The sequence below is a fragment of the Nerophis ophidion genome, linkage group LG11, assembly GCF_033978795.1.
Source record: "Nerophis ophidion isolate RoL-2023_Sa linkage group LG11, RoL_Noph_v1.0, whole genome shotgun sequence".
Taxonomy (NCBI): domain Eukaryota; kingdom Metazoa; phylum Chordata; class Actinopteri; order Syngnathiformes; family Syngnathidae; genus Nerophis; species Nerophis ophidion.
This window is the reverse complement of record NC_084621.1, coordinates 66,057,103-66,082,036: the sequence shown is the minus strand read 5'-3', so window position 1 is coordinate 66,082,036 and position 24,934 is coordinate 66,057,103. Positions and strand designations below refer to the sequence as shown.

The 24,934-nt window shown below is 41.8% G+C and overlaps 2 protein-coding genes across 3 annotated transcripts in view; both read right to left on the bottom strand.

Annotated features, from left to right (window-relative positions):
• Positions 1–1,860: 1,860 nt before the first annotated feature.
• On the bottom strand, positions 1,861–19,140 carry LOC133561465 (cell surface glycoprotein 1-like). The gene is made up of 3 exons (XM_061914753.1): positions 18,882–19,140; positions 9,185–10,324; positions 1,861–2,691 (listed from the first exon to the last, which is right to left on the bottom strand). The coding sequence occupies exons 1-3, from the start codon at positions 18,967–18,969 to the stop codon at positions 2,669–2,671; spliced, it is 1,251 nt and encodes a 416-aa protein (XP_061770737.1). The 5' UTR covers positions 18,970–19,140; the 3' UTR covers positions 1,861–2,668.
• A 2,115-nt stretch (positions 19,141–21,255) lies between these two features.
• The window catches only part of LOC133562370 (matrilin-2-like), a 32,981-nt gene continuing 29,302 nt past the window's right edge, over positions 21,256–24,934 (bottom strand). For both annotated transcript variants that reach the window (XM_061916524.1, XM_061916523.1), the window contains 2 exons: positions 22,264–22,356; positions 21,256–21,979 (listed from right to left, as the gene is read on the bottom strand). In XM_061916524.1, coding sequence (XP_061772508.1) covers positions 21,924–21,979; positions 22,264–22,356 — 149 coding nt within the window. In that variant the 3' untranslated portion in view covers positions 21,256–21,923. The remainder of the gene's footprint in view (positions 21,980–22,263; positions 22,357–24,934) is intronic.

Here is a 24,934-nt window from a genome sequence, read left to right as displayed (position 1 = left end):
AGCAGGGGGACACGTCTGACACTGCAGGATGTCATTCCCTGTCGGCGTAGTTTGTTACTGATAGTAACCTTTGTTACTCTGTTCCCAGCTCTCTGCAGGTCATTCACCAGGTCCCCCCTTGTGGTTCTGGGACTTTTGCTCACCGTTCTCATGATCATTTTGACCCCGCGGGATGAGATCTTGCATGGAGCTCCAGATCGAGGGAGATTATCAGTGGTCTTGTATGTCTTCCATTTTCCGATAATTGCTCCCACAGTTGATTTTTTCACACCAAGCTGCTTGTCTTTTGTAGATTCACTCTTCCCAGTCTGGTGCAGGTCTACAATTATTTTCCTGGTGTCCTTTGACAGCTCTTTGGTCTTGGCCATAGTGGAGTTTGGACTCTAACTGTTCGAGGCTGTGGACAGGTGTCTTTTATACAGATAACGAGTTCAAACAGGTGCCATTAATACAGGTAACGAGTGGAGGACAGAAGAGCTTCTTAAAGAAGAAGTTACAGGTCTGTGAGAGCCAGAGATCTTCCTTGTTTGAAGTGACCAAATACTTATTTTCCACCATAATTTACAAATAAATTCTTTAAAATTCCTACAATGTGAATTCCTGGATTTTTTTTCACATTCTGTCTCTCACAGTTGAAGTGTACCTATGATGAAAATTACAGACCTCTGTCATCATTTTAAGTGGGAGAACTTGCACAATCGCTGGCTGACTAAATACTTTTTTGCCCCACTGTAAAAGGTTTTTTTTTCAGATTTTTCGATCTTTGTTAAGGGGTAAAGGATGACAGACATCTAAGTAATGATGATTGGCTAAAGCCAGAGTACACTTTCATGGGAACCAATCAGTGTCAGAGTAGTTCAGACTGGATGCACTTTGTTAATATATTTATTTAACAAAGCATGTTTACATACAAAAGATCACACAAATACGGTATTGTTATACCTGTGACCTGCTAGATCAGGGGTGCCCACACTTTTTCTTCAGGCGAGCTACTTTTCAATTGACCAACTCGAGGGGATCTACCTCATTTATATATATCATTTATATGTATTTATTTATGAAAGAGACATTTCTGTAAACAAGTTAAATGTGTTTAATGATAATACAAGCATGTGTAACACATATAGATGTCTTTCTTTCACGGAGACAAGACTATAAGTTGGTGTATTACCTGATTCTGATGACTTGCATTGATTGGAATCAGACAGTAATGATGATAACGCCCACATTTTCAAATGGAGGAGAAAAAAAGTTGTCCTTTCTGTACAATACCACATGAAAGTGGTTGGTTTTTGGCATCTAATTCATCCAGCTTCCATACACTTTACAAGAAAAACATTGGCGGCAAATTCCGTAGCTTGCTTGATTGACATTCACGGCACCCGAGGGTCTTGTGAGATGACGCCGGCTGCTGCCAGTTCATTATTATGAAAAAATGACAGAGAGGAAGGCGAGAAACACTTTTTATTTCAACAGACTTTCCCGCCGTCCCTTCCGTCAAAACTCTAAAGGCCGACTGCACATTTCCTATCTTCACAATAAAAGCCCTGCTTCATGCTGCCTGCGCTAACAAAATAAGAGTCTCGGAAAGCTGGCGTGCACAAGTGATGTGCACGCCAGCTTTCTGAGGGATCGCTTGTGCACGCCAGTTTCCCCAGACTCTGTATTTAGTTAGCGCAGGCAGCATGAAGCAGGGCTTTCATTGTGAAGATAGGAAATGTGCAGTCGGCCTTTAGAGTTTTGACGGAAGGTACGGCGCGAGAGTCTGTTGAAATAAAAAGTGTTACTCGCCTTCCTCTCGGTCATATTTTCATAATAATGATCTTGCAGCAGCCAGCGTCATCTCACAAGACCCTCCGGTACCGTGAATGTCATTTAAGTGACGTCTTGGTGAAGATTGATGATTACTCATTTTTAGGTCTATTTTTTTTAAAAGCCTGGCTGGAGATCGACTGACACACCCCCCGCGGTCGACTGGTAGCTCGCGATCGACGTAATGGGCACCTCTGTGCTAGATGTTAGCATGTTAGATATTAGCAATGTCAGCGTTGACATTTTGTTGGCATTCTCCCATTATTAAAAGGTGAGAGTAATGACTTTATGTGCATACTTCGGTACCTTCCTTGGAGTTCTCGTTCAGTATTTTGGATATCATATGCTCAGCCTGTTTGTTAATGGCTCTGTTAATTTAAACATGACACTTCACATCCTATTATGTAAAGGACCCATATTGGATGTTAGAAATATTACACACACACACACTGTAAACAAACGTTTCAGACAGCTTAGACCTCTGAAAAATGACAAACTTTTTCCTAGTAAAACATAAACAGGTTATTGGAACTTTAAAATATTTTCATAGTACTTTGTGATGGGAACTTTTCAAAAATGTGCAGTTCTTGCCTCATCGTAACATTAATTGTATTAGTTGTATTTTTATTATAGTCATTCTTTTTCATTGACCCTCAAAGGTTTTTAAAAACAGGAATTTGGTGCAAAAGTCAGAATTTATCTGGGAATGTCCCTATAATTTGAACCTGAACTTTAAGTGACAAGTTACAGCCAAAATTGTATTAAACTCTCTTGTTTGATCAGACAATACTGATAGTGTTACATTTATGTGGTTTCATCTTCTTCCCTCCGGTTTGCATGTACCTTCGGAATGTTGCTATTCTGGTGAAGGTCCTTCGCCTGGAAAGATGATAAAAACAAAACAAAAACAGTAAGAGCGTGATAACAAATGTGTCTCTCTTTTCCTCTCACCCCTCTTTGCTCATCGCAAGTGTTCAATAAAGGTAATGGTGATGTTAAATGTCCATTCATCCATTTCCTTCATCAATACATGTATTTCACATTGTATTCTGCATGTAAGACTATATTTATTCTCTATAAAAAACATATTTTTGTTAATTGTATCCAACTGGAACAGATTATTCAGATGTGCATGAACATTTGCTTCAGATCTTGCACGATTTGGTCTTTGTCGGACATTTTTTGGAATGGATTACTAACAACAAAAAAACTGCGGCATCATTGAAGTGATACCAATCCAACACATTAAAACCGGAGACATTGAGATTGTGTAATGCAAATGTGAGTATACAGTAGCTGCCCAAACCTTTAGCAACTACAGTGGGGCAAAAAAGTATTTAGTCAGCCAGCGATTGTGCAAGTTCTCCCACTTAAAATGATGACAGAGGTCTGTAATTTTCATCATAGGTACACTTCAACTGTGAGAGACAGAATGTGTGGGAAAAAATCCAGGAATTCACATTGTAAGAATTTTAAAGAATTTATTTGTAAATTATGGTGGAAAATAAGTATTTGGTCAACCATTCAAAGCTCTCACTGATGGAAGGAGGTTTTGGCTCAAAATCTCACCATACATGGCCCCGTTCATTATTTCCTTAACACGGGTCAATCGTCCGGTCCCCTTAGCAGAAAAACAGCCCCAAAGCATGATGTTTCCACCCCCATGCTTCACAGTAGGTATGGTGTTCTTGGGATGCAACTCAGTATTCTTCTTCCTCCAAACACGACAAGTTGAGTTTATACCAAAAAGTTCTATTTTGGTTTCATGTGACCACATGACATTCTCCCAATCTTCTGCTGTATCATCCATGTATCCATTTTGGTATAAACTCAACTTGTAGTGTTTGGAGGAAGAAGAATACTGAGTTGCATCCCAAGAACACCACACCTACTGTGAAGCATGGGGGTGGAAACATCATGCTTTTGGGCTGTTTTTCTGCTAAGGGGACAGGACGATTGATCCGTGTTAAGGAAAGAAAGAATGGGGCCATGTATCGTGAGATTTTGAGCCAAAACCTCCTTCCATCAGTGAGAGCTTTGAATTTTCCACCATCATTTATAAATAAATTCTTAAAAATTCCTACAATGTGAATTTTTCACATTCTGTCTCTCACAGTTGAAGTGTACCTATGATGAAAATTACAGACCTCTGTCATCATTTTAAGTGGGAGAACTTGCACAATCGCTGGCTGACTAAATACTTTTTTGCCCCACTGTATACCCGGTCGTCAGTTGCAGGTGTGCTGCCAGTCATCCGAGCCCACCTGCTTCTAATCAACCACCTGACTTAAAGCCTGGATCTCCACCCAGCCAGTGCCAGTACTCCTGTTGCCTGCGGTACAATCTAGCTTGAGCTCACTTACTCTGACCTTTGCCCTGAACCCTTTGTGATTCCTGTTTTTTGTATTTCTTCAGGTGGAGAACAGACTTTTGACCCAGTTTTCCTGGAGCTGATTTTTCGCTACTACAGATTTATTTTCTACAGTGACTTTTTGTTATTAAATATAGACTTTTTACTGATCTGCATTTGGATTCCTAATTTTTTTTGAGACCACAACTATATATATATATATATATATATATATATATATATATATATATATATATATATATATATATATATATATATATATATATATATATATATACACACACACATATGTATATATACATATATATATATACTGAGCTCTGTATTGTACCGTATGTCCCGGCAAGAAATCTGCGTTCAAAAGACTCCGGCTTATTAGTGGTTCCTAGAGCCCAAAAAAAGTCTGCGGGCTATAGAGCGTTTTCCGTTCGGGCTCCAGTACTCTGGAATGCCCTCCCGGTAACAGTTCGAGATGCTACCTCAGTAGAAGCATTTAAGTCTCATCTTAAAACTCATCTGTATACTCTAGCCTTTAAATAGACCTCCTTTTTAGACCAGTTGATCTGCCGCTTCTTTTCTTTCTCCTATGTCCCCCCCTCCCTTGTGGAGGGGGTCCGGTCCGATGACCATGGATGAAGTACTGACTGTCCAGAGTCAAGACCCAGGATGGACCGCTCGTCGGGACCCAGGATGGACCGCTCGCCTGTATCGGTTGGGGACATCTCTACGCTGCTGATCCGCTTGAGATGGTTTCCTGTGGACGGGACTCTCACTGCTGTCTTGGAGCCACTATGGATTGAACTTTCACAGTATCATGTTAGATCCACTCGACATCCATTGCTTTCGGTCCCCTAGAGGGGGGGGGTTGCCCACATCTGAGGTCCTCTCCAAGGTTTCTCATAGTCAGCATTGTCACTGGCGTCCCACTGAATGTGAATTCTCCCTGCCCACTGGGTGTGAGTTTTCCTTGCCCTTTTGTGGGTTCTTCCGAGGATGTTGTAGTCGTAATGATTTGTGCAGTCCTTTGAGACATTTGTGATTTGGGGCTATATAAATAAACATTGATTGATTGATTGATTGACTCTGAATCGAGGATGTCGTGGCTTGTGCAGCCCTTTGAGATATATATATATATGTGTGTGTGTGTCCTGAAAATTTGCGCAAGTCCGCCACTGTAGTCCGTCACGATGCCGTAGTCGATAAGCTTCTTTATCTTCTTGTTATGGGACATTCACCCTCTGCTGTTGCTATTTCTAACATAAAGTAGCGTAAAATTCAAACATATATCTCGCTATGGAAGCGCTAAGAACTACCGGTGTAGTGAGTTTACATTATTCACCCACAGAACTTTAGTTTTTAAAGAGTTCCGGTCGGATGGTTTTTCACAGGACACATTTCTGGCATTGTTGTTGCACGAATGAGCCACGGATGAGGGGATGCTGCTCCGTTATTGATTTAAGTAAAGTCTGAATGTCATTAAAAGAGTTTGCTCCATCTTGACACTTCTTCCACTACCATCCTTGCACGCTACACCGCTACAAGAAAGATGACGGGGAGAAGACGCTGTCGAAGATGAGCAACGTAAATAAGACCGCCCACAAGACGGCGCATCCTAAAGCGAGTTTCAGAAAGCGACTTGAAGATGGTCTGTAAAACAATCTATGCAACATTGTGACCAAAGAACCACCATTACATGTTATGTAGACAACATGGAAGTATTTTAGATTTAGAATAAAATATCATATAATGACCCCCTTTAATGCGCCCTATAATCCAGTGCGCCTTTTGTATGAAAAAAAAATCAGACTAGACCCACTTATCAGCAGTGCGCCTTATAATCCGGTGCGCCCTGCTATGGTCTGGAAAATAAGGTACACAAACACAGGTAAGAAATGTTGGGTTTGCATCATCCATCCATCCATTTTTCTACCGCTTATTCCCTTTCGGGGTCGCGGGGGCCGCTGGCGCCTATCTCAGCTACAATCGGGCAGAAGGCAGGGTACACCCTGGACAATTCGCCACCTCATCGCAGGGCCAACACAGATAGACAGACAACATTCACACACTAGGGTCAATTTAGTGTTGCCAATCAACCTATCCCCAGGTGCATGTCTTTGGAAGTGGGAGGAAGCCGGAGTACCCGGAGGGAACCCACGCATTCACGGGGAGAACATGCAAACTCCACACAGGAAGATCCCGAGCCTGGATTTGAACCCAGGACTGCAGGAACCCCTCTTCCACCGTGAAGCCCTGGGTTTGCATCATATGACCCCTTTAAAGCAAAGTTTGGACATGAAAAGGTACAATGTGGATCTTTAGGAACCTGCCTCTTTAAAATCAAAAATGAAATGGTATCCTAGTTAACACGACACACACAGTCTTTGTCCTCACTCGTATTTACTGATAGTTATGTCAAAAAAGTGAATGTCATGAAAAGGTGGCCTTGAAGACCCTGATAATGTCAGTCATCCTATACTTTTACACGTGTGATGACTGGAATGTGGTTGGTCTTGCAGAGCATTTGTCTTACGTAATGTGAAGCTTATGTCCATGTGCCTGACTAACAATGTCTTCTTTCCTCCAAACAATGTAGTTTAGACCAGAGATATTTCGAAGACCGTGGAACAATCCAGTGTGTGTTTATGGGTTGCTAGCCATCAACGTGTTGGGTATCTAGTAACGCCATGGTAACAAATCCGCAGGGTTGGGTATTTGCTGAAAGCCGGACGTCAATACACTCAATAACAACTTGATAGCACAGCGTCATTTATCCTTAATCGTTGACGTGGACGTAAAGGAGATCTTATCACCTCTCTGCACATGTGTGGACAGGCTCAGTACACACGTCTGTTTAGATCCGTCAGGCATTTCATGCAATGAACATGTCGCCATGCTTCTTCCAACCTGCTAGTCATTCATTATTTAACAGGTTTAGACACGGTATGGTATCTTGATGTCCTAGTATGTCTGACAGGTAATAACTACTGTGTATGGAAATGATCATAAACCTGTAAAAACTGTCATCAACTATCAGTCGTATTAACTTGAAGGGCATGAAAACAACCACTTTATGACAACACACATGCTGGTTTTCATAGTTAAGGCTCACAGTGTTTTAATCTACTTGATCATTTGTTCTTCTTAGCTGATTACTCTCCATTGTAACATAGTTCCAGTTGGACTTCTGTTGAAATGTACAAAACACTTCTTGTGTTGTTTCACTACTTCACATTAAAGCTAGTTTAGCGGTTAGCATGGCTTCTTGTATCCTCCTGCTGTGTTTTGCTCGGTATGTCCATCCATCCATTTTCTACCGCTTATTCCCTTTTGGGGTCGCGGGGGGCGCTGGCGCCTATCTCAGCTACAATCGGGCGGAAGGCGGGGTACACCCTGGACAAGTCGCCACCTCATCGCAGGGCCAACACAGATAGACAGACAACATTCACACACTAGGGCCAATTTAGTGTTGCCAATCAACCTATCCCCAGGTGCATGTCTTTGGAAGTGGGAGGAAGCCGGAGTACCCGGAGGGAACCCACGCATTCACGGGGAGAACATGCAAACTCCACACAGAAAGATCCCGAGCCTGGATTTGAACCCAGGACTGCAGGAACTTGTTATTGTGAGGCAGACGCACTAACCCCTCTGCCACCGTGAAGCCTGCTCGGTATGTGTCCACACTTATTCTGGATTACTTTATTTAACATACCTTGATAAGCCATATTTGGACGTTCACAATCATGCATGTAGAAATCGTTATGCATCTAAGAATTGATTATTTCCCCTACCCTTGAAAGATAAATTTGTGTAACTGGACTTTTTTTTAGATTTGAACCAAAATGTAATGGGTTCTAGCCCAGCACATGTGCTACCCCCTCCTCCAAGTGTCATGGGCATTGGTCAATCAATCAATCAATCAATCAATGTTTACTTATATAGCCCTAAATCACTAGTGTCTCAAAGGGCTGCACAAACCACCACGACATCCTCGGTAGGCCCACATAAGGGCAAGGAAAACTCACACCCAGTGGGACGTCGGTGACAATGATGACTATGAGAACCTTGGAGAGGAGGAAAGCAATGGATGTCGAGCGGGTCTAACATGATACTGTGAAAGTTCAATCCACAATGGATCCAACACAGTCGCGAGAGTCCAGTCCAAAGCGGATCCAACACAGCAGCGAGAGTCCCGTTCACAGCGGAGCCAGCAGGAAACCATCCCAAGTGGAGGCGGATCAGCAGCGCAGAGATGTCCCCAGCCGATACACAGGCAAGCAGTACATGGCCACCGGATCGGACCGGACCCCCTCCACAAGGGAGAGTGGGACATAGAAGAAAAAGAAAAGAAACGGCAGATCAACTGGTCTAAAAAGGGAGTCTATTTAAAGGCTAGAGTATACAAATGAGTTTTAAGGTGAGACTTAAATGCTTCTACTGAGGTGGCATCTCGAACTGTTACCGGGAGGGCATTCCAGAGTACTGGAGCCCGAAATGAAAACGCTCTATAGCCCGCAGACTTTTTTTGGGCTTTGGGAATCACTAATAAGCCGGAGTCCTTTGAACGCAGATTTCTTGCCGGGACATATGGTACAATACAATCGGCAAGATAGGATGGAGCTAGACCGTGTAGTATTTTATACGTAAGTAGTAAAACCTTAAAGTCACATCTTAAGTGCACAGGAAGCCAGTGCAGGTGAGCCAGTACAGGTGTAATGTGATCAAACTTTCTTGTTCTTGTCAAAAGTCTAGCAGCCGCATTTTGTACCAACTGTAATCTTTTAATGCTAGACATGGGGAGACCCCAAATAATACGTTACAGTAGTCGAGGCGAGACGTAACAAACGCATGGATAATGATCTCAGCGTCTTTAGTGGACAGAATGGAGCGTGTGTTTTATGGCGGAATCCATCTAACTAACTAGTTAACAACAAACCAAACAATATCGCTTGTCTTTGTTTTTGTCTGTGTTGATAAAAATAAGTTTCAGTCAGTGTTACATACCTTCTGACAAGGATTTGCAGACTTGACCATCAGCAAGTGGTGCCAAAGTGGCTTCAGAGTCTGTTTGTGTAGGCTCAGGTGCAGGAACCTCTACGGCAGCATCGCTCTGCCCTGAACATGGAGATGTTTCAGAAGTTGGTTCATCTTTTAAAATGTCCTTTGTTTTGGTTTCTGAAAGCAATGGTGAAGATACCAGGACTTTCAAGTCTATTTTTTCAGCTTCTGCTGCAGGCTTCTGATCACAAGTAGCATTGGTGGTTTCTGCTTGTGTGGAATTTTCGGAGGGCATCATAAGAGCTTTGTTGTGCTCTTCATTCCCATGCTGTTGCTCTGCTTTTGTATCATCTGTCCCTTCAAATGAAGGAGGCATCTCTGGAATGGATGATACTGCGATCCCTGAATCTATTACAGCTTCCACAGCTTCACTGGGATCTGAGGATTCATTGGTAGAAGCTTCACTTGGTATTGTTTTATTGGGTGCCGCCTCATGTGGAGCAGGAGTTCCAACTGGTATTTCTGAGGTTGGAAGTTGCAGAGAACCATCGATCGACACGTCAAAAGGAGAAGGCTTATCAGCAGGGACGTCAAATACTGACTCCTGTGTGACTGGCACCACAGGTTTGACCGGAGGCTCCTCAGGAGAAGTCTCACTTGGGATAGTCTGCTCCACAGCCTGCACTGGTTCAGCAACTTCTACCTTAGACTTGAACTCTCCAACAGATTCTAGTTCAGGAACATCTGTCTTTTCTGTTTCAGCATCGACCCCAGCCTTCATCTCTGTAACATCTTCGACAGCCTGCTCCGTGTCAACACCTTCCACGGCAAGAATATCCACTGATGCCTCATAAAGAGATTCGACCATCGCATGTTCCCCTTTCACGATAGTGGGGGCTTCTTCTTCTTCTTCTTCTTCTTCTTTTCCAGCAACCAAATCCCGCTCTTCAACGATGACAGGCTCTGGTAGTGGCTGAGGAAGAGCCAACAGGTCTTCCCCAGAGCCCAGATCCTCTTCAGCCTCAATTGCCATCAACACAGCATTTTCCCCATCATCAGTTTCCAGTTGAAGATCATCTGCTAAGGCACACGCAGGCAACAGTGTCTGGTCCTGGATGGTTTCTGCAATGACCCCATTTCTAACAGCTGTCAAGAGAGGGACAAGCAAAGACGGGAAGATTTATAACTACGGAGAATTGATAACCTTTGTAAACAGTCTATGGTGATATGTAATAACTCAGCAACACTATCAATCTTGACAACCCTGTGACCTCAAACAACAACTACAGGGACCTGATGTTGACTCAAAAACTGTTGGAAATTTGACACTGAGCATGGTTTCTCTAATCACCTCCAGTACTTTAAGATCATATAAGCTGCGGTTGCCTCGAAATGCACTACTTGAACAATAAGGCACAAAGAATGCACATAAAATTGAGAAGAAATGCTTTCATTTCCTCAGTTTAAAGAGAGATTTATTAAAGTTATGTCCTGGATGCTCGGCAAGGCACGCTCAGAGGAAATGAGGCACATATGATGAAGGCTTTTCTGAGACACACCTCATCTTCACTCACATTCCACTGACTTAAAATTGTATGTGTCAACACACTATCTGCTTTTGGGTGAATCTACCATAGACAAACAGGCATCGACAACTCACGATTCAATATGATTCTTGCAATCTATTATTTGGCATACAAAAGATAATAAAACCTTTTTTTAAAACAGGTTACAGGTTAAAAATGCTCCTCGTGGCTGCAGATTTATGACGTATTCACACAGCAAGTAAGCACGGAAATGGGAGTATGATAATAATCTTGAAAATTCTAATGTTACCGTCACACCTGGTGCACAGATATTTCAAGCCGATGTTAACATAATTTAATATAGAGTCTGCTTTCTAAAGGTTGGTACTTGCAAAACCAAATGTGTGTTCCTTGCACAACAATATTTTTGAGGCAGTGACAACTTTCGACTCAAATTCACATTTCATTCCACTATGTATTAAACTTAAATTATGTCAGTCACATTATTTGTGACCTTATGAAATCAAGTACCGGTAACCACTTTTACTTGTATCCGCACCCCCTTTCATACCAAGTGTGTGCTTATCAATCAATCAATGTTTACTTATATAGCCCTAAATCACTAGTGTCTCAAAGGGCTGCACAAACCACCACGACATCCTCGGTAGGCCCACATAAGGGCAAGGAAAACTCACACCCAGTGGGACATCGGTGACAATAATGACCCAGTGGGACGTCGGTGACAATGATGACTATGAGAACCTTAGAGAGGAGGAAAGCAATGGATGTCGAGCGGGTCTAACATGATACTGTGAAAGTTCAATCCACAATGGATCCAACACAGTCGCGAGAGTCCAGTCCAAAGCGGATCCAACACAGCAGCGAGAGTCCCGTTCACAGCGGAGCCAGCAGGAAACCATCCCAAGCGGAGGCGGATCAGCAGCGCAGAGATGTCCCCAGCCGATACACAGGCGAGCAGTACATGGCCACCGGATCGGACCGGACCCCCTCCACAAGGGAGAGTGGGACATAGAAGAAAAAGAAAAGAAACGGCAGATCAACTGGTCTAAAAAGGAGGTCTATTTAAAGGCTAGAGTATACAAATGAGTTTTAAGGTGAGACTTAAATGCTTCTACTGAGGTGGCATCTCGAACTGTTACCGGGAGAGGATTCCAGAGTACTGGAGCCCGAACGGAAAACGCTCTATAGCCCGCAGACTTTTTTTGGGCTTTGGGAATCACTAACAAGCCGGAGTCCTTTGAACGCAGATTTTTTGCCGGGACATATGGTACAATACAATCGGCAAGATAGGATGGAGCTAGACCGTGTAGTATTTTATACGTAAGTAGTAAAACCTTAAAGTCACATCTTAAGTGCACAGGAAGCCAGTGCAGGTGAGCCAGTACAGGCGTAATGTAACTTATCATATTATAATGGGGGATGGCGTGGCGCAGTTGTGCCAGCAACCTGAGGGTTCCTGGTTTGATCCCCACCTTCTACCAACCTCGTCACGTCTGTTGTGTCCCTGAGCAACACTTCACCCTTGCTCCTGATGGGTCGTGGTTTGGGTCTTGCATGGCAGCTCCCGCCATCAGTGTGTGAATGTGTGTGTGAACGGGTGAATGTGGAAATAGTGTCAAAGCGCTTCGAGTACCTTGAAGGTAGAAGAGTGCCATACAAGTATAATCCATATAAGGTTTCCATTAATTTTCTAGTTTTTAAAAGATCAGTCCATCAAATTAAAAACACAGCTAAAACTTAAAAGAATTGAATATCGTGCAAACGTCCGTTTATGTCAGCAATGCAACTTCAAATGTAAAACTAATATGTGATATAAACTCATCACATACAAAGTGAGATACGTCAAGCCTTCATTTGTTAGAATTCTGATGATCATGGCTTACAGTTTATAAAAAGACCACATTTTCCGGGATTTTCTGTGCGAGGTTTTCAAAAACTGCGAACCGTGTTTATTAAAATTCTATCAAAAGAAGGCTTGAAATATCTTGAGTTGCGTGTTATGAGTCTTAGTCATATATTAGTTTCAACCTGTAAACTGAATTGCTGGAACAAACAAATGTTTGCACGATATTCTAATTTTCACCTGCACAATATTACATCAACATTAAAAGACACGCAGTCAACAATTCACTACAAATAATACGGTCATTATCAGCCCTAATCTTTATGCAGGTGAGAATCAACATAACAAAAAAACTAAATATAATGTTTAAGGCCTTTTCTTGCAGATGCTGCCTCACTGTAATTGATCAGCAATAGTGTTGTTCCGATACCAATATTTTGGTGCTGATACCAAAATGTATTTCGATACTTTTTGGTACTTTGATGCCTTATTAAATAAAGGGAACCACAAAAAATTGCATACCGTAAACCCTAATCAGCAGTCAGCATCTGTAAAGGCTTTGATTTGGGTGGAGAATCAATGTCTTCATGGACAAAGCCCTAGGGGCAGTCGACCTATCCATCCATCCATCCATCATCTTCCGCTTATCCGAGGTCGGGTCGCGGGGGCAACAGCCTAAGCAGGGAAACCCAGACTTCCCTCTCCCCAGCCACTTCGTCTAGCTCTTCCCGGGGGATCCCGAGGCGTTCCCAGGCCAGCCGGGAGACATAGTCTTCCCAACGTGTCCTGGGTCTTCCCCGTGGCCTCCTACCGGTTGGACGTGCCCTAAACACATCCCTAGGGAGGCGTTCGGGTGGCATCCTGACCAGATGCCCGAACCACCTCATCTGGCTCCTCTCTATGTGGAGGAGCAGCTGCTTTACTTTGAGTTCCTCCCGGATGGCAGAGCTTCTCACCCTATCACTAAGGGAGAGCCCCGCCACACGGCGGAGGAAACTCATTTCGGCCGCTTGTACCCGTGATCTTATCCTTTCGGTCATGACCCAAAGCTCATGACCATAGGTGAGGATGGGAACGTAGATCGACCGGTAAATTGAGAGCTTTGCCTTCCGGCTCAGCTCCTTCTTCACCACAACGGATCGGTACAACGTCCGCATTACTGAAGACGCCGCACCGATCCGCCTGTCGATCTCACGATCCACTCTTCCCTCACTGGTGAACAAGACTCCTAGGTACTTGAACTCCTCCACTTGGGGCAGGGTCTCCTCCCCAACCCGGAGATGGCACTCCACCCTTTTCCGGGCGAGAACCATGGACTCGGACTTGGAGGTGCTGATTCTCATTCCGGTCGCTTCACACTCGGCTGCGAACCGATCCAGCGAGAGCTGAAGATCCCGGTCAGATGAAGCCATCAGGACCACATCATCTGCGAAAAGCAGAGACCTAATCCTGCGGTTACCAAACCGGAACCCCTCAACGCCTTGACTGCGCCTAGAAATTCTGTCCATAAAAGTTATGAACAGTCGACCTAGCACAAATTAATTTTGTGGTGATTACTACTCAGGCCCCTGGCTAAAATTGGGCTCTAAAATGTCTCACATTGAACAAATGGCAATATGTAATGCTATATGACCTGTGTTCCGTTGTACAGTATTAATAAGCACCACAGTATTTTAACTTCATTCCCAGGTGTTGGATTTTAAACACATCCACATATGCTATGTGAACTCACTATGTTCTCTGCTGGCTGTACATATCCTACTAAATAAGACCTACACTGTTTCAATGTCCACATTTCTCTGTTGATGCAATTGTTGATGACTGAAGTTCTGATATCAACCAAAGCTCCTCATAAATAATGTAAATAATTCAATGTACATACTATGATGATTAACTTGTGTGATGACTGTATTATGTTGATAGTATATATTTGTACCATGAATTGATTAACGCGGACCCCGACTTAAACAAGTTGAAAAACTTATTGGGGTGTTACCATTTAGTGGTCAATTGTACGGAATATGTACTGAACTGTGCAATCTACTAATAAAAGTATCAATCAATCAAAATCCCCTTAATGTAAATCCTTTCAATCATGTAGCAACTACGTAGAGTAGGAAGCTGATTGCAGACTGAAAAGTGTACAAAGAATTTCTGCATGGACGACTGGTGTGTCAACATGATTTGTCTGCCAAAGATGACAGACATTGCAGTCAAAACAGAGACATGGTTGGTTGGCAACAAAGGGGGTGGAGGTCAGAACCAGACAGGGGATGTGAGGGAGGGTATGGGACCACTAGTGACTTGGATGGCGTACAACTGGTTTATGTGTAATGCACTCATTATCTCTAAAATATTTAGTCCATGCACCAAAAGGGTACAGTATTAGAAAATGTTGCCGCGTGCTTTGTATCACCGTCAAGAAGTGAACCCAGCATTTACACATTTAAATCAACTGGTAAACTGGTAGACTGGTGCTTCAACAAGAGCAGAGAAACTAACAATAGCAGGGTCTGTCATACATGAACAGTATGTGGAGATGGTTTGTGCAATGCTGTGCCTTGCTTGGTGGAAAGGCGTAAAGATTCCCTTTACTTGATGAAATAAAGAAAATAATTATTTATCAACGAAACTAATGCATCTACCGGGAACTAATCATTTGGATACCAACTCAATGCTTTAAACTGCAAATAAGGGAAACCAAAAAAAAAGTATCACACGCAACCAAGAAGGTTTTGATTTCCACATTAATCATAGAGTAGAAGGCAACGTACGACTGAATACCATCTTAAATAAGTACAGCATGCCTCAAAAAGGTGAAAAGGATATGATAAAGGTTGTTTTTTTAAAAAGTACTCTTTGGAATATGGGCACAAATTCAACAAAACTGCACATTTTTTTATTTTGTTTTAATCTTCTATTCCCCCTCCTTGTTTACCTGTATCTCATCTTTTTTGTAAGGGGCGCTGGAAGCCGGCAGACCCGTCAGCGATCCGGTTCTGTCTCCCTGTAATGTTTGTCTAAACTTGAATGGGATTGTGCTGAAAATTTTAATTTTCCTGAAGGAACTCTCCTGACAGAATAAATAAAGTACTATCTAACTATCTAATATAATCTAAATAAAACACTAAGCGCCATAATTCAAGTACCTTTCATTTTTACGGCATGTCTTAAGTACATTAATTGATTGATTGATACTTTTATTAGTAGATTGCACAGTACAGTACATATTCCGAACAATTAACCACTAAATGGTAACACCCCAATAAGTTTTTCAAGTTGTTTAAGTCGGGGTCCACGTTAATCAATTCATGCTACAAATATATACTATCAGCATAATACAGTCATCACACAAGTTAATCATCATAGTATGTACATTGAATTATTTACATTATTTACAATCCGGGGGGTGGGATGAGGAGCTTTGGTTGATATCAGAACTTCGGTCATCAACAATTGTATCAACAGAGAAATGGACATTGAAACAGTGTAGGTCTTATTTAGTAGGATATGTACAGCCAGCAGAGAACATAGTGAGTTCACATAGCATAAGAACAAGTATATACATTAGAAGTACATTTGAGTTGTTTATAATCCGGGGAGATGGGATGTGAATGGAGGAGGGTATTAGTAAAGTGTTGAAGTTGCCTGAAGGTGTTGTTTTGGAGCGGTTTTGAAGGAATGTAGAGATGCACTTACTTTTATACGTGTTGGGAGTGCATTCCACATTGATGTGGCATAGAAAGAGAATGAGTTATGAATGAGAATGAGTTAAGTCTTAACGGACCTTAAGTGTTTCCGCCAACTGGCCTTCATCAGAGGTTCACACCACGCAACAAACCATATTGGTCTTTAACGATACACTTTTACTATTTGAGCTACAATGTCACTATTTATAGACTAGTATCTGATGGTAGTGATGTATAAACTCTTAACTGCTTAAAAAAAAAAATCCTCAATGAATTGCATGTAGATATTAGCATATACCCACCGTTACTTAGGTGGGTATATGAAAATACTAAATGTCAGGAGCCCTGAAAAATACTTTTCTAATCAGACAGCAGACAGTTTGATATTTGTTGCCGGACATTGTTCTCCAGAGTTGAGGCTCAGCAACTGTTACATGTGTTGAAAATGACATTTCTTCAAAATGCAATTTTGCTCTAAAGTAATTCAATAATGTACTCAATATACTCTGTGTTTCTGAAGAAAAAAATGGGGCTGCGTTGTGGGACAGGAATGAAATTTGGCCTATTTGAAGGTAATTCATTTATAGCAGGGGTCGGGAACCTTTTTGGCTGAGAGAGCCAAGAAGCCAAATATTTTAAAATGTATTTCTGTAAGAGCCATATAATATTGTTTGTAATTACATTGTTATTCTGAAGCTAACTGTGGAGGGGGGCGTGGCCTGCGGGCCTGCATCGAAGCGGGGTGTTGCCAGCGAAAGGTGCGTAGATGGCCCATCTGGCCCTTGTTATCTAATCACCTGCCGCTCGGTTATAAGCAGCAGCCAGGAGGAGAGACGGGGTTGGAGCTGGAGCCAAAGCACAGGTGAGGACGAAAGACAAAAAGGCAATTGCTGGAAAGCAACTGAGAGACTTATTGAAAAATAAAACAATATTGTAACCCTGAAACAGGCTCTCATGTCGGTGCTTGGTGGTCTGAAGAACCCCCAGGGGGGCAAGCCCCACACTAACCAATAGTAGATAAATAACTTCCAACCATTAACGCAACTTCTTAAACAGGTGCGGTAGAAAACGGATGGATGGATTAAAAATGCATGAGATTGTTTTATATTTTTAACATTATTTTTAAAACTGTGATTACAAGTGGAATTATTCATTACTTATCGTGTTAAGCAATGTCAGCTCAGATTTATCTGAGAGCCAGACGCAGTCATCAAAAGAGCCACATCTGGCTCTAGAGCCATAGGTTCCCTACCCCTGATTTATAGAGTACAGAAAATACCTAATATCTCAGCAACCACAATAACCATAATGTTGAATAAATAGCTATTAAAATTGTATACATTACAATGTGCAGGGGCATATCTACACAATCTAAACTATAGTATGTTTTACAAACATGGTTCAGAGCAACCATCCATCCATCCATCCATTTTCTACCGCTTATTCCCTTTCGGGGTCGCGGGGGGCGCTGGTGCCTATCTCAGCTACAATCGGGCGGAAGGCGGGGTACACCCTGGACAAGTCGCCACCTCATCGCAGGGCCAACACAGATAGACAGACAACATTCACACACTAGGGCCAATTTAGTGTTGCCAATCAACCTATCCCCAGGTGCATGTCTTTGGAAGTGGGAGGAAGCCGGAGTACCCGAAGGGAACCCACGTATTCACGGGGAGAACATGCAAACTCCACACAGAAAGATCCCGAGCCTGGGATTGAACCCAGGACCTTCGTATTGTGAGGCAGATGCACTAACCCTTCTGCCACCGTGAATCCCCTGTACTAATGTATGTACATCTCAATTAACAGTTTGAGCAGAAATATGTCGTATAAGAATTAACTATACGCCATAAAATATTAACAAAATGCTACAGAATGTACATGAATGCTTTTTAAAGTAATACCTTTGTGACATGAAAAAGCCCACAAGTAATGTAAAAAAAAAACATGGTGTTTTTGTTTTAATATCAATATAAGACACAAAGCAGTTTGGCTAATAATCCATCCATCCATCCATCCATTTTCTACCGCTTATTCCCTTTCGGGGTCGCGGGGGGCGCTGGCGCCTATCTCAGCTACAATCGGGCGGAAGGCGGGGTACACCCTGGACAAGTCGCCACCTCATCGCAGGGCCAACACAGATAGACAGACAACATTCACACTCACATTCACACACTAGGGCCAATTTAGTGTTGCCAATCAACCTATCCCCAGGTGCATGTCTTTGGAAGTGGGAGGAAGCCGGAGTACCCGGAGGGAACCCACGCATTCACGGGGAGAACATGCAAACTCCACACAGAAAGATCCCGAGCCTGGATTTGAACCCAGGACTGCAGGACCTTCGTATTGTGAGGCAGACGCACTAACCCCTCTGCCACCGTGAAGCCCTCAGAGCAACCAAGTAAAAAAAAAAAAATCACAAATTGCTAAAATGTGTGTTTCTGAATCCTAAAGATACAAAAAAATCTATAGTTTTCAGTATTAGCCCATGAAGTGAGACATCACACAAGATATTGCAAAGCACTATGCAGCAGATACAAAACTGTAAGAAAATAAGTGAGACTAAACCTATCAACATGTACAGCACCTTGTGGGTGTTAACAGGTAAAGTATTTCAAACTTACCCACTGTATCTCCATTGCTCTCCTCAGGCTTCGTGGCTGGTCTTTTTTCTTGATCCACATTCTGCGCACTGGATGAGGAGCAGCCCATATTTCCTGAACAAAACTTTACATAAAATAGATGAATGAAAAGGTAGTGAACTATTACTACAGCAGATATGGCGTGTGTGTTAGTGACCAAATGCACAACTACACTTTCTGCACCATTCTGTGTGTGTGTGTGTGTGTGTGTTAGTGTGTGTGACCATCTATGGCCTGCTGTCCCCCTAACAACGATCTGTTGTTCATGCACATGCTCAAACTGTAGAGAAGGAGGAGGAGGCATACATACCATTATCAGAGTGTTTCCTCTCTTTCCTTTAAAAAAGATTCTCCACCTTGTGGTAATGTCTGGCAGCATGTGAGCAATGAGACTGTTTGGTAAATGAGACCTTGCACCAAATTGATTCGTGTCCACATGATATAAAATGTAAAAATGCACGATAAAAAATAACTGGACATTTATTTTTATTTTTTTCATTAAGCAAAGTGTCCTACCCAATGATTGGATTGCATATTAATTCAATTAATACATTTTAAAACATTAATTTAAACTACCTTGGACAAATTTCGATAAAATATAATCGACATCCTTTTTCCTGCAATATTTTTACATAGTTCTATTTTTCCTTTTCTTTTAAAACATCCAATTCCGACTTTAGTCGTGTCCAAGGGTTGTCACTTAGCTCAGTCCTGTTACACTAACACATTACCCCCTAAAACACAAGGGTCCACAGGAAGTTGTATCATTAAGATTCTTTGGGAAAGTCAAAAGAAAGTTAACTCATTAGTTGTCCTGTATACAGTGGTACCTCAACTTACTATCACATTGCGTTCCAGCACCAAGTTCGTATCTCAAAACACTGGTAACTCAAAGCAGTGTTAACGTTTAAAATGCCTTTTTAGTAAAAAAACACTTTTTAGATAATAAATGGTGTTCATCATTACACCAGTATATATACATATATATATATATATATATATATATATATATATATATGTAAGTGTGGGGAAAATCACAAGACTACTTCATCTCTACAGAACTGTTTCATGAGGGGTTCACTCAATCATGAGGAGATTTTATATATATGTTTCATGAGGGGTTCCCTATATATATATATATATATATATATAAAATCTCCTGACAATTGAAGGAACCCCTCATGAAACAGTTCTGTAGAGATGAAGTAGTCTTGTGATTTTTCCCACACACACACACACACACACACATATATATATATATATATATATATATATATATATATATACACACACACGCAAGGACATTAACACATCCGTGAAGGTACGTAGGATTAGCCGAAGGAACGTTTAAAACCAGATGGAATAATCACAAGGCATCCTTTAGAAACCAGACTTTGCGGAATTCTACAGAACTCAGCAAGCACATTTGGAACCTCAAAGACAATAATGTTGAATATTCAATAACATGGCAAATTCTTGCATCCAGCACACCTTACAACAGCGGTAATAAAAGATGCAAACTATGCTTAAAAGAGAAACTGTTTATTATATATCATCCAGACCTGTCACCCCTCAACAAGCGCAGTGAAATCATTTCAACATGCTGCCACAAACGGAAACACCTCCTAGGTAACACATGAGCCAATCACCACACCCTACGCCTGCCTGTACCCACCCACTCTGTGCCCTATTTAAACCATTGTATGTGAATGCTTCCATTAAAATCTCCTGATGATTGAGGGAACCCCTCATGAAACAGTACTGTAGAGATGAAGTAGTTCTGTGATTTTTCCCACACCTACATATATATACACAATAAAGCAACATGTTTGTCAGTCACCAAAGCTAATGTTCGACTATCCATTTTGTTTAATAAGGACTAAACACAACAAATTGAATATGTTGAAGAGGTTAATTTAGCCTACTGACATGTATTTATAAATGGTTGATTTATATAGGCTAGTAAGGTGAAGTGTTGTACCTGACAAACCCGGTCGTTTGGTAGACATCCAGACAACAAGGGGCGCCCTGCCCTACCCACGGCGCACACCAGGGGACGCCGCCATCCCACCACTTCAGGTGGGATGGTACAATCCATACAACACGTCCCAGACAACGTCACGCTAATATCACGTGACACCTCTGATTAAGGCTGCAGAAGCAAGGTAGCAGAAACTTGTTCGGTACAACACTTTACCTTACTAGCCTATTTAAATCAACCATTTATAAATACAACAAATTGAAACACAAGTTCTGAAGCTTTGCAATATTTTTATGGATACATGTTTGTTGTTTGTGGTCTCATGCACAGAGGCTCGCTGCATTAGCGAGTATGATGCAGACTGACTCTGTAGCGAGGCTGACTCGTCAGGTAGGCTGTTAACACAGAGGGCATTTATCTACCATAATAGTTTGTTTCTCTGATCGGTTCGTGTGCTTCGTCTCCTTCACACTAACTTTTTTAGTTCTGACGGTTTAAGAGCAGGATGTCGATCTCTGAAGCACACATCAACTGTCTAATCAAAACTTATGTTTGCTTCTTGTGTTAATGAAGCAGAAACAGCAAACAATTAAGAAAAAATGATTTCTTGCTTTAACGGCACATACATGTTACAAATATCACTTCAGTTGAGAGCGAAAATACTCATACTTCAAGGTATGCTCGCATTAGACACCTTGTATCTCTAATTACTTGTAAGTTGAGGTACCACTCTATTTGATGATATTTCAACAATGACTGGGGGTGTTTTTTTGTTTATTTTTTAAACACACTTTTTTTTAACCTAAATCCTAGTAAGGTGCTGAGTGTCCACATACTATTAGCATAAATGTGATTTGATTTAGAGTTGAAAAAACATTGGAATTTAGGGTTATTTCGGTGGATTGTCCCAAATAGTCCCCATATCAACGATTACAGAACCAAAACTGTTGCGCATAGCCATTTATTCTAGTAACACAACAAAAATCAAGGTTAAAAATACATCACGTTTTAAAGACTGAAATCCGATGATCCATCGTGGAGGTTTATTTTTGCACAAGTTGATTCTCAAGAAGCTGCAATCTCCTTGACATAGCTTCAAGTGGCCAAGTTAAAGAAAACTTCAAAAAATATATATACCATTGTGTGATAGCAATGTTCTGTACGGATGTCAGAAATTAAACTAGGCTGGCTTCCAGTTAATGGTACAGTATGTGGATTATTAGTAGCCCTTGTCCTGTTTCGGGTCAAAGTTGAGCTGAGCCTATCCTACCTGACTTGTGGCGAGAGAGACTACATCCTACACTGGTTGCCAGTCAATCACAGGATACAAACACTCATTCGCACTAATATCACCGGGTTGAAACTGATCCTCCAAAAGGATATCATTTTGCATCAGAGTCCTCAGCTTCTCATTGACCTGGTTCTGAAACAGTATGAGGTCCTCACACTGACATGTGTTTTCATCGGCTGGTTTGTCTGTAGAGGGGGAAAAAAGAAAGTAAACATTATTCAGCTTATTCCTAATATTTTGTCATCCATTCTAGTTATCTAACCTTCTTTTTGTATGGGTACAATTGAGATAGTTAAAACACTGTGAGTTCAGAGCTATCTGAAATTAAACGTGTCTTTTTTTGTCTCATTCAGTCATCACAGGAGTTGCATTAATGTAGATCAATCAATCAATCAATCAATGTTTACTTATATAGCCCTAAATCACTAGTGTCTCAAAGGGCTGCACAAACCACCACGACATCCTCGGTAGGCCCACATAAGGGCAAGGAAAACTCACACCCAGTGGGACGTCGGTGACAATAATGACTATGAGAACCTTAGAGAGGAGGAAAGCAATGGATGTCGAGCGGGTCTAACATGATACTGTGAAAGTTCAATCCACAATGGATCCAACACAGTCGCGAGAGTCCAGTCCAAAGCGGATCCAACACAGCAGTGAGAGTCCCGTTCACAGCGGAGCCAGCAGGAAACCATCCCAAGTGGAGGCGGATCAGCAGCGCAGAGATGTCCCCAGCCGATACACAGGCAAGCAGTACATGGCCACCGGATCGGACCGGTGTGCATACAAGTTAGGTAGAATTTTGTTAAACATTTTTATGTGATTGATGTTGGTTTGTCTGTGAATATTCCCATTCATGTACTGCCAGGGCATCTGATCCATCCCAATTTGTCTGTTCAAATTGCCTTAGAACTTGGGAGTCAAACTCTGGCCCGCCGTGCAATTTCATTTGGCCCTTGAGGCAATATCAAATCAACATTAGAGCTGACCCGCCGGTACTATACAGCAGCACACCGCATTCACCGCTAATACTCATACTTGCCAACACTCCCGATTTTCCAACCATTCTCCCGAATTTCTCCAGATTTCCACCCGGACAACAATGTTGGGGGCGTGCCTGAAAGGAACTGCCTTTAGCGTTGTCTACAATATGTCGTCAAGTCTGCTTTTCCTCCATACAAACAGCGTGCCGGACAAGTCACATAATATATGCGACTTATACACATAATATATGCTACTTATACACACACTTGCTCAACAGCCATACACGTCAGACTGAGGGTGGCCGTATAAACAACTTTAACACTGTTACAAATATGCGCCACACTGTGAACCCACACCAAACAAGAATGACAAACACATTTCGGTAGAACAACCGCACCGTAACACAACATTAACACAACAGAACAAATACCCAGAACCCCTTGCAGCACTAACGCTTCCAGGACGCTACAATATACACCACCCTTTACCACCAAACCCCGCCCTCCAGCCCCAACCATCTTATTATTATTTTATTTTAAGATTTATTAGCCTGTGGAAAAATGTAATGTTGATATTTACCTCAGAAGGCTGCAAATAGAAAAGAGGCATAAAATGTTTTATTTAAATTGTATTTATTTTACCATTGATGTTTTTTTCGTTTGTTTTTTGAAAGTGGATTTTGCACTATTAAATTATATAAGTATTGCTTGTTCCATATTCATTGTTAAAGCAAATCAGCGTAGCAAACTGAGCAATAATTAACAATTTATTCATGCACTTTCTCTTGCTACTTCAAGGCTTGAATGTTTGATTCATTCATTATTGTTATTCTATTTTCAAATGTATTATTAGCCTGTGGAAAGTTTATTTTGATATTTACCTCAGAAGGCTGCAAATAGAAAAGAGGCATTCAATTTTTATTTAAATTTTATTTGATATACCATTGATATTTTTTAATTATTATTATTTGAAACTCGATTTTGCATGTCACAATAAAGCTATACAAGCCTTGCTTGTTCAATATTCAACGCAAAACTTGTTTGGGTCCCTATTAAAAGGTACATTTGTTCAACCTTGGCCCGCGACTTTGTGCAATTTAAAATTTGTCTCACTCTGTATTTGAGTTTGACACCCCTGCCTTAGAAGATGTTTCAACGCCTAATCCGAGCAGGCTTCATCAGTTCATGTTCACAGACTTGGATAGGACCGCTTAAATCAGAGGACATGGTGCAGGACCCAAATGATGTATCCTCGAACCAGGGAACATGCCCAGACTGGAATAGGTTTGCTCCATTGTAGTGTAAAACAACAGGGGCTGCATTGAGCCCCTGTCACATTCCAGTGGCCGATGGACCAAGTCCTCTAGGGATGTGAGCACTGCAGCCTATCTTGAAATTAGGATTATCTTTGGTTAGACCTAATAGGATCTCATATCTGCCATTTGCTGCTGATGTACACCTCCAAGTCTGAGGCTGTAGTCCTCTGCCAGGAAAAGGGTGAACTGCACACTTCGGGTTTGGTGTGACATTTTCTCCCGGGGGAGGAGTTCAAGTATCTCGGGTTCTTGTTCACAAGTGAGGTAAGGCAGTAGCAGACATTCGCAAAGCAGCGTCCGCAGTAATGATGTCACTACACCGGGAATGCTGAGTCAAAAAGCAAAACTCATGATGTTCTGGTCAATCTGTGTTCCTACCCTCATCAAACGTCACAAGCTTTGGTAGTGACTTTTTTGCGCTAAATGAGGCATGTCCTCCTAACTTTACACATACACCGAACTCT